The 10,758-nt window shown below is 48.9% G+C and overlaps 1 protein-coding gene across 1 annotated transcript in view; it reads right to left on the bottom strand.

Annotated features, from left to right (window-relative positions):
- Positions 1-7,293: 7,293 nt before the first annotated feature.
- The window catches only part of LOC106591508 (intermembrane lipid transfer protein VPS13B), a 336,266-nt gene continuing 332,801 nt past the window's right edge, over positions 7,294-10,758 (bottom strand). The window contains 1 exon segment of the mRNA XM_082957077.1: positions 7,294-7,499. Within this exon segment, the coding sequence (XP_082813203.1) occupies positions 7,309-7,499 (191 nt within the window). The 3' untranslated portion in view covers positions 7,294-7,308.

The raw sequence follows: 10,758 nt of genomic DNA, 5'->3' as shown, positions 1-10,758 counted from the left end.
ATGTTGGAACATTGCTGCTATAACAGCCTCCACTCTTCTGGGAAGGCTTTCCACTAGATGTTGGAACATTGCTGCTATAACAGCCTCCACTCTTCTGGGAAGGCTTTCCACTAGATGTTGGAACATTGCTGCTATAACAGCCTCCACTCTTCTGGGAAGGCTTTCCACTAGATGTTGGAACATTGCTGCTATAACAGCCTCCACTCTTCTGGGAAGGCTTTCCACTAGATGTTGAGAACATTGCTGCTATAACAGCCTCCACTCTTCTGGGAAGGCTTTCCACTAGATGTTGGAACATTGCTGCTATAACAGCCTCCACTCTTCTGGGAAGGCTTTCCACTAGATGTTGGAACATTGCTGAGGGGACTTGCTTCCATTCAGCCACAAGACCATTAGTGAGGTCGGGTACTGATGTTGGGTGATTTAGGTCTGGCTTGTAGTCATCGTTCCAGTTCATCCCAAAGGGGTTCGATGGGGTTGAGGTCAGGGCTCTGTGCAGGCCAGTCAAGTTCTTCCACATCGATCACGACAAACCATTTCTGTATGGACCTCGCTTTGTGCACGGGGGCATTGTCCTGCTGAAACAGGAAAGGGCCTTCCCCAAACTGTTGCCACAAAGTTGGAAGCACAGAATCGTCTAGAATGTCATTGTATGTTGTAGCATTAAGATTTCCCTTCACTGGAACTAAGGGGCCCGAACCATGAAAAACAGCCCCAGACCATTATTCCCTCCTCCACCAAACTTTACAGTTGGCACTATGCATTGGGGCAGGTAGCGTTCTCCTGATTCATCACTCCAGAGAACGTGTTTCCTCTGATCCAGAGTCCAATGGCGGCGAGCTTTACACCACTCCAGCCGACGCTTGGCATAGCGCATGGTGATGTTAGGCTTGTGTGCGGCTGCTCAGCCATGGAAACCCATTTCATGAAGCTCCAGACGAACAGTTGTTGTGCTGACGTTGCTTCCAGAGGCAGTTTGGAACTCGGTAGTGGAGTGTTGCAACCGAGGACAGATGATTGTTACGCGCTACACGCTTCAGCACTCGGCGGTCCCGTTATGTGGCCTACCACACAAGGTAGTGGAGAGAGAGGAGAGGAGAGGAGAGGAGAGGAGAGGAGAGGAGAGGAGAGGAGAGGGGGGAGGGGAGGATATGAGAGAGCAGAATGCTGGGCTGGCTACAAGGCTGCAGGGAAAGAGGCTCCAACAGGGCCGTAGGCTCCAAGAGCAACACAGGGGATGAGGTGGGGGCTGAAGGCCCGGGACCAGGGGTCGGGACGGGTGAATGTTTGTGTAGAGCGGCCTCACACGGAGCTGGCAGACATCAGCTCACGGCCGTTCTGCTCGGCCCTGGTATGGGGGGGGGGGACCCCACTGGCACCCGGCAGCAGCAACTAGCTACAGTATGACATCTGGCAGGGGCCCACACACACACACACACACACACACACACACACACACACACACACACACACACACACACCACTTGATGTGAAAACTGACAAATATTTTTGAGATGCTAAAATTGATTTCTACTGAGTGGAACAGATCTGTGTTTATCCAAAGTTTTCTCTTCCTCCTGAAACTAAGAACCCGAATATATCACCACCGCCTGAATATATCACCACCGCCTGAATATATCACCACCGCCCGAATATATCACCACCGCCCGAATATATCACCACCGCCCGAATATATCACCACCGCCCGAATATATCACCACCGCCGAATATATCACCACCGCCGAATATATCACCACCGCCCGAATATATCACCACCGCCTGAATATATCACCACCGCCTGAATATATCACCACCGCCTGAATATATCACCACCGCCTGAATATATCACCACCGCCTGAATATATCACCACCGCCTGAATATATCACCACCGCCTGAATATATCACCACCGCCTGAATATATCACCACCGCCTGAATATATCACCACCGCCTGAATATATCACCACCGCCTGAATATATCACCACCGCCTGAATATATCACCACCGCCTGACTTTCTACTTTCTGCTATACAGAGGTCTGCAACGCTCCTGTCTGCAACGCCTGTCCTGCAACGCTCCTGTCCTGCAACGCTCCTGTCCTGCAACGCTCCTGTCCTGCAACGCTCCTGTCTGCATCGCTCCTGTCTGCATCGCTCCTGTCTGCAACGCTCCTGTCCTGCAACGCTCCTGTCCTGCAACGCTCCTGTCCTGCAACGCTCCTGTCTGCAACGCTCCTGTCTGCATCACTCCTGTCTGCAACGCTCCTGTCCTGCAACGCTCCTGTCCTGCAACGCTCCTGTCTGCAACGCTCCTGTCTGCAACGCTCCTGTCTGCAACGCTCCTGTCCTGCAACGCTCCTGTCCTGCAACGCTCCTGTCTGCAACGCTCCTGTCTGCAACGCTCCTGTCTGCAACGCTCCTGTCCTGCATCGCTCCTGTCTGCATCGCCCCTGTCCTGCATCGCTCCTGTCTGCATCGCCCCTGTCTGCATCGCTCCAGTATTCTAGAACGTTCCAAGGAACATTCCTATCCGTCTCTCTCCCTCCTGACCCCAAACACTAAGCCTCGTCGTTCTCCTCTGTCCTTCAGCTGAAGCCCTCAGCTAATCCTGCAGCTCAGCCTTCACACTCCAACCCTGACAGCCAGGAGTGTGTGTGTGTGTGTGTGTGTGTGTGTCAGCTAGGTTAGATGAGGAACAGGTCTCCTTCACCCTGGCACTGAGTCAATCACTACCATGTGCTTCCTTCTCTCTCTCTCTCTCCCCTGTGGGAGGTATGGACCAGATGAGCTTACTGACAAAACACACGTTTTACAACGATACATTTAGATCAATGTCCTGTATAATATCCCACCTTCCTCTCTGTCTGTCCTGTATAATATACCACCATCCTCTCTGTTTGTCCTGTATAATATACCACCATCCTCTCTGTCTGTCCTGTATAATATCCCACCATCCTCTCTGTCTGTCCTGTATAATATCCCACCATCCTCTCTGTCTGTCCTGTATAATATCCCACCATCCTCTCTGTCTGTCCTGTATAATATCCCACCATCCTCTCTGTCTGTCCTGTATAATATCCCACCATCCTCTCTGTCTGTCCTGTATAATATCCCACCATCCTCTCTGTCTGTCCTGTATAATATCCCACCATCCTCTCTGTCTGTCCTGTATAATATCCCACCATCCTCTCTGTCTGTCCTGTATAATATCCCACCATCCTCTCTGTCTGTCCTGTATAATATCCCACCATCCTCTCTGTCTGTCCTGTATAATATCCCACCATCCTCTCTGTCTGTCCTGTATAATATCCCACCATCCTCTCTGTCTGTCCTGTATAATATCCCACCATCCTCTCTGTCTGTCCTGTATAATATCCCACCATCCTCTCTGTCTGTCCTGTATAATATCCCACCATCCTCTCTGTCTGTCCTGTATAATATCCCACCATCCTCTCTGTCTGTCCTGTATAATATCCCACCATCCTCTCTGTCTGTCCTGTATAATATCCCACCATCCTCTCTGTCTGTCCTGTATAATATCCCACCATCCTCTCTGTCTGTCCTGTATAATATCCCACCATCCTCTCTGTCTGTCCTGTATAATATCCCACCATCCTCTCTGTCTGTCCTGTATAATATCCCACCATCCTCTCTGTCTGCCGCGCTGAACCTGTATAATATCCCACCATCCTCTCTGTCTGTCCTGTATAATATCCCACCATCCTCTCTGTCTGTCCTGTATAATATCCCACCATCCTCTCTGTCTGTCCTGTATAATATCCCACCATCCTCTCTGTCTGTCCTGTATAATATCCCACCATCCTCTCTGTCTGTCCTGTATATGGCTGAACCTGTATAATATCCCACCAGCCTCTCTGTCTGTCCTGTATACGGCTGAACCTGTATAATATTCAACCATCCTCTCTGTCTGTCCTGTATATGGCTGAACCTCTAATATCCGACCATCCTCTCTGTCTGTCCTGTATATGGCTGAACCTGTATAATATCCAACCAGCCTCTCTGTCTGTCCTGTATATGGCTGAACCTGTATAATATCCAACCAGCCTCTCTGTCTGTCCTGTATATGGCTGAACCTGTATAATATCCAACCAGCCTCTCTGTCTGTCCTGTATATGGCTGAACCTCTAATATCCAACCAGCCTCTCTGTCTGTCCTGTATATGGCTGAACCTGTATAATATCCAACCATCCTCTCTGTCTGTCCTGTATATGGCTGAACCTGTATAATATCCAACCAGTCCTCTCTGTCTGTCCTGTATATGGCTGAACCTGTATAATATCCAACCAGCCTCTCTGTCTGTCATGTATATGGCTGAACCTGTATAATATCCAACCAGCCTCTCTGTCTGTCCTGTATATGGCTGAACCTGTATAATATCCCACCAGCCTCTCGGTCTGTCATGTATATGGCTGAACCTCAAATATCCCACCATTCTCTCTGTCTGTCCTGTATACGGCTGAACTACTAATATCCCACCAGCCTCTCTGTCTGTCCTGTATACGGCTGAACTACTATTATCCAACCAGCCTCTCTGTCTGTCCTGTATACGGCTGAACTACTAATATCCAACCAGCCTCTCTGTCTGTCCTGTATATGGCTGAACCTGTATAATATCCAACCAGCCTCTCTGTCTGTCCTGTATATGGCTGAACCTCTAATATCCCACCAGCCTCTCTGTCTGTCCTGTATATGGCTGAACCTGTATAATATCCAACCAGCCTCTCTGTCTGTCCTGTATATGGCTGAACCTGTATAATATCCAACCAGCCTCTCTGTCTGTCCTGTATATGGCTGAACCTGTATAATATCCAACCAGCCTCTCTGTCTGTCCTGTATATGGCTGAACCTCTATAATATCCAACCAGCCTCTCTGTCTGTCCTGTATATGGCTGAACCTGTATAATATCCAACCAGCCTCTCTGTCTGTCCTGTATATGGCTGAACCTGTATAATATCCAACCAGCCTCTCTGTCTGTCCTGTATATGGCTGAACGTGTATAATATCCAACCAGCCTCTCTGTCTGTCCTGTATATGGCTGAACCTGTATAATATCCAACCAGCCTCTCTGTCTGTCCTGTATATGGCTGAACCTGTATAATATTCAACCAGCCTCTCTGTCTGCCCTGTATATGGCTGAACCTCTAATATCCCACCAGCCTCTCTGTCTGTCATGTATATGGCTGAACCTGTATAATATCCAACCAGCCTCTCTGTCTGTCCTGTATATGGCTGAACCTCTAATATCCAACCAGCCTCTCTGTCTGTCCTGTATATGGCTGAACCTGTATAATATCCAACCAGCCTCTCTGTCTGTCCTGTATATGGCTGAACCTGTATAATATCCAACCAGCCTCTCTGTCTGTCCTGTATATGGCTGAACCTGTATAATATCCAACCAGCCTCTCTGTCTGTCCTGTATATGGCTGAACCTCTATAATATCCTCTCTGTCTGTCCTGTATATGGCTGAACCTGTAAAATATCCAACCAGCCTCTCTGTCTGTCCTGTATATGGCTGAACCTGTATAATATCCAACCAGCCTCTCTGTCTGTCCTGTATATGGCTGAACCTGTATAATATCCAACCAGCCTCTCTGTCTGTCCTGTATATGGCTGAACCTGTAAAATATCCAACCAGCCTCTCTGTCTGTCCTGTATATGGCTGAACCTGTATAATATCCAACCAGCCTCTCTGTCTGTCCTGTATATGGCTGAACCTGTATAATATCCAACCAGCCTCTCTGTCTGTCCTGTATATGGCTGAACCTGTATAATATCCAACCAGCCTCTCTGTCTGTCCTGTATATGGCTGAACCTGTATAATATCCAACCAGCCTCTCTGTCTGTCCTGTATATGGCTGAACCTGTATAATATCCAACCAGCCTCTCTGTCTGTCCTGTATATGGCTGAACCTCTATAATATCCAACCAGCCTCTCTGTCTGTCCTGTATATGGCTGTAAATACAGAATGTTCAATATCAGAACCAGGACCTCTGGCAGATATATACAGATAAATACAGATCTATACAGATAAATACAGATCTATACAGATCTACACAGCTCTATACAGATATAGATACAGATATATACAGATCTATACAGATAAATACAGATCTATACAGATCTACACAGCTCTATACAGATATAGATACAGATATATACAGATCTATACAGATAAATACAGATCTACACAGATCTATACATATATATAGATCCATACAGATAAATACAGATCTATATATATATATATATATATACAGATCTATACAGATAAATACAGATCTATACAGATAAATACAGGGAGACGTGGAAAAGGTAGACAGAGGGAGAGAGGTTGGGGTGGTGTGTAAATGTGTGTGTGTGTGTGTGTGTGTGTGCTGTGCGTGTGTGTGTGGTGTGTGTGTGGTGTGTGTGTGGTGTGTGTGTGTGTGTGTGTGTGTGTGTGTGTGTGTGTGTGTGTGTGTGTGTGTGTGTGTGTGTGTGCGTGTGCGTGTGCGCGTGTGCGTGTGCGTGTGTGTGTGTGTGTGCGTGTGTGTGTGTGTGTGTATTTAAAGCTACCTGTTGCCTGCTGCTCCTCTTCTGAGGCTGGTGGAGGATCCATGTACTGAAGACTGGATCCAGGTTCACCGCTACGCCCTGGACACTGGCCAGGAAGACTGCACCTACAGACAACACATACAGACCAGCAGGGTCACCGCTACGCCCTGGACACTGGCCAGGAAGACAGCACCTACAGACAACACATACAGACCAGCAGGGTCACCGCTACGCCCTGGACACTGGCCAGGAAGACAGCACCTACAGAGAACACATACAGACCAGCAGGGTCACCGCTACGCCCTGGACACTGGCCAGGAAGACAGCACCTACAGACAACACATACAGACCAGCAGGGTCACCGCTACGCCCTGGACACTGGCCAGGAAGACAGCACCTACAGACAACACATACAGACCAGCAGGGTCACCGCTACGCCCTGGACACTGGCCAGGAAGACAGCACCTACAGACAGCACATACAGACCAGCAGGGTCACCGCTACGCCCTGGACACTGGCCAGGAAGACAGCACCTACAGACAACACATACAGACCAGCAGGGTCACCGCTACGCCCTGGACACTGGCCAGGAAGACAGCACCTACAGACCAGGACAGCAGAGGGAGGTTCAACAAGCGCTGAACAGTAACCCTGTGCCTCCTGGCCAGGTATTAGACCATGCACCTACAGACAACACATACAGACCAGCAGGGTCACCGCTACGCCCTGGACACTGGCCAGGAAGACAGCACCTACAGACAACACATACAGACCAGCAGGGTCACCGCTACGCCCTGGACACTGGCCAGGAAGACAGCACCTACAGACAACACATACAGACCAGCAGGGTCACCGCTACGCCCTGGACACTGGCCAGGAAGACAGCACCTACAGACCAGCAGGGTCACCGCTACGCCCTGGACACTGGCCAGGAAGACAGCACCTACAGAGAACACATACAGACCAGCAGGGTCACCGCTACGCCCTGGACACTGGCCAGGAAGACTGCACCTACAGACAACACATACAGACCAGCAGGGTCACCGCTACGCCCTGGACACTGGCCAGGAAGACAACACATACAGACCAGGACAGCAGAGGGAGGTTCAACAAGCTCTGAACAGTAACCATGTTCCTCCTGCCAGGTATTAGCCATGTTCCTCCTGCCAGGTATTAGCCATGTTCCTCCTGCCAGGTAGTAGCCATGTTCCTCCTGCCAGGTATTAGCCATGTTCCTCCTGCCAGGTATTAGCCATGTTCCTCCTGCCAGGTATTAGCCATGTTCCTCCTGCCAGGTAGTAGCCATGTTCCTCCTGCCAGGTATTAGCCATGTTCCTCCTGCCAGGTAGTAGCCATGTTCCTCCTGCCAGGTAGTAGCCATGTTCCTCCTGCCAGGTATTAGCCATGTTCCTCCTGCCAGGTATTAACCATGTTCCCCCTGCCAGGTAGTAACCATGTTCCTCCCGCCAGGTAGTAACCATGTTCCTCCTGCCAGGTATTAACCATGTTCCTCCTGCCAGGTAGTAACCATGTTCCTCCTGCCAGGTATTAACCATGTTCCTCCTGCCAGGTATTAACCATGTTCCTCCTGCCAGGTATTAACCATGTTCCTCCTGCCAGGTATTAACCATGTTCCTCCTGCCAGGTATTAACCATGTTCCTCCCGCCAGGTAGTAACCATGTTCCTCCCGCCAGGTATTAACCATGTTCCCGTGTTCAGCCTTTGAGGTAGCCATGTGTTCAAAAAGTGTGGTCCACAAAGCCAAGAATAACATTTTCTCTTGATAAATCTCTATGAAACTCAAGACTTTCAGGAGGTTTATTCTTAACTAATAATCTTTAGCAACAATATGAGGCTGAGGTAATGCCAGAGGATGGTATTGATAATGACCAGCGTGCCGTGGGGATTAGGGAGAGGGCCCTGACGTGCCGTGGGGATTAGGGAGAGGGCTCTGGCGTGCCGTGGAATGTCCCGGAATGACGATGAAGAGAACGCAGCGGAACCTCTGATGAGCCTGGGGAGGAACGAGGGGATTTGGAGCTGTCCGGGTCTTCTGTTTCAGCCCTGCGGCGGTGTGGGGGGGGGGTTAACAGTATATCTGGACTTAAGGGGGGGGTTATGGGTTAAAACCGCTTAACGATTTTCGCCTAAAAAAACATACCCAAATCTAACTGCCTGTAGCTCAGGACCTGAAGCCAGGATGTGCAGATTATTGATACCAGTTGAAAGGAAACACTTTGAAGTTTGTGGAAATGTGAAATTAATGTAACAGAATATAACACATTAGATCTGGTAAAAGTAATGAAAAAATATATAGGGGACTGATCTATGTTAATGTTGAGTAACTCTAGGATACTGATCTATGTTAATGTTGAGTAACTACAGGGGTACTGTAGGGGACTGATCTATGTTAATGTTCAGTAACTCTTGGGGACTGATCTATGTTAATGTTGAGTAACTATAGGGGAACTGCTCTATGTTAATGTTGAATAACTCTAGGGGACTGATCTATGTTAATGTTGAGTAACTCTAGGGGAACTGATCTATGCTAATGTTGAGTAACTATAGGGGAACTGATCTATGTTAATGTTGAGTAACTCTAGGGGAACTGTAGGGGACTGATCTATGTTAATGTTGAGTAACTCTAGGGGAACTGATCTATGTTAATGTTGAGTAACTCTAGGGGAACTGTAGGGGACTGATCTATGTTCATGTTGAGTAACTCTAGGGGAACTGATCTATGTTAATGTTGAGTAACTCTAGGGGAACTGATCTATGTTAATGTTGAGTAACTCTAGGGGAACTGATCTATGTTAATGTTGAGTAACTCTAGGGGACTGATCTATGTTAATGTTGAGTAACTCTAGGGGAACTGTAGGGGACTGATCTATGTTAATGTTGAGTAACTCTAGGGGAACTGCTCTATGTTAATGTTGAGTAACTCTAGGGGAACTGATCTATGTTAATGTTGAGTAACTCTAGGGGAACTGATCTATGTTAATGTTGAGTAACTCTAGGGGACTGATCTATGTTAATGTTGAGTAACTCTAGGGGACTGATCTATGTTAATGTTGAGTAACTCTAGGGGAACTGATCTATGCTAATGTTGAGTAACTCTAGGGGACTGATCTATGTTAATGTTGAGTAACTCTAGGGGAACTGTAGGGGACTGATCTATGTTAATGTTGAGTAACTCTAGGGGAACTGATCTATGTTAATGTTGAGTAACTCTAGGGGAACTCTAGGGGACTGATCTATGTTAATGTTGAGTAACTCTAGGGGACTGATCTATGTTAATGTTGAGTAACTCTAGGGGAACTGTGCTGGTTGAATAACAGAGTCCATAGATAACAGCCATGAGTCACCAGGCCACCAGATGGTGAGGAGCTCCAGTGATGGACGTTCCTGAACCCCTCACTATGAGGAGGAAACAGAGAAGATGAGGCCTCGCTCTCACTGTCCTCTCCCTCTCTCTCACTGTCCTCTCCCTCTCACTGTCCTCTCCCTCTCTCTCACTGTCCTCTCCCTCTCCTCTCCCTCTCTCTCACTGTCCTCTCCCTCTCACTGGCCTCTCCCTCTCTCTCAATGTCCTCTCCCACGCTCTCCCTCTCTCTCACTGTCCTCTCACTGTCCTCTCCCTCTCTCTCACTCACTGTCCTCTCCCTCACTGTCCTCTCCCTCTCTCTCACTGTTCTCTCCCTCTCTCTCACTGTCCTCTCCCTCACTGTCCTCTCCCTCACTGTCCTCTCTCTCTCTCACTGTCCTCTCCCTCACTGTCCTCTCCCTCTCTCTCACTGTTCTCTCCCTCTCTCTCACTGTCCTCTCCCTCACTGTCCTCTCCCTCACTGTCCTCTCTCTCTCACTGTCCTCTCCCTCTCTCACTGTCCTCTCCCTCTCACTGTCCTCTCCCTCTCTCACTGTCCTCTCACTGTCCTCTCCCTCTCTCTCCCTCACTGTCCTCTCCCTCACTGTCCTCTCCCTCTCTCTCACTGTCCTCTCCCTCTCTCTCACTGTCCTCTCCCTCTCACTGTCCTCTCCCTCTCTCTCACTGTCCTCTCCCTCTCTCTCACTGTCCTCTCCCTCTCACTGTCCTCTCCCACGCTCTCCCTCTCTCTCACTGTCCTCTCCCTCTCTCTCACTGTCCTCTCACTGTCCTTTCCCTCTCACTGTCCTCTCTCTCTCTCCCTCCCTCCCTCCCTCC

The sequence above is a fragment of the Salmo salar genome, chromosome 10 (genome assembly GCF_965601325.2).
Source record: "Salmo salar chromosome 10, fSalSal1, whole genome shotgun sequence".
NCBI classification, from domain to species: domain Eukaryota; kingdom Metazoa; phylum Chordata; class Actinopteri; order Salmoniformes; family Salmonidae; genus Salmo; species Salmo salar.
The sequence above is the reverse complement of the archived record's forward strand: the minus strand, read 5'-3'. Positions and strand labels throughout refer to the sequence as shown.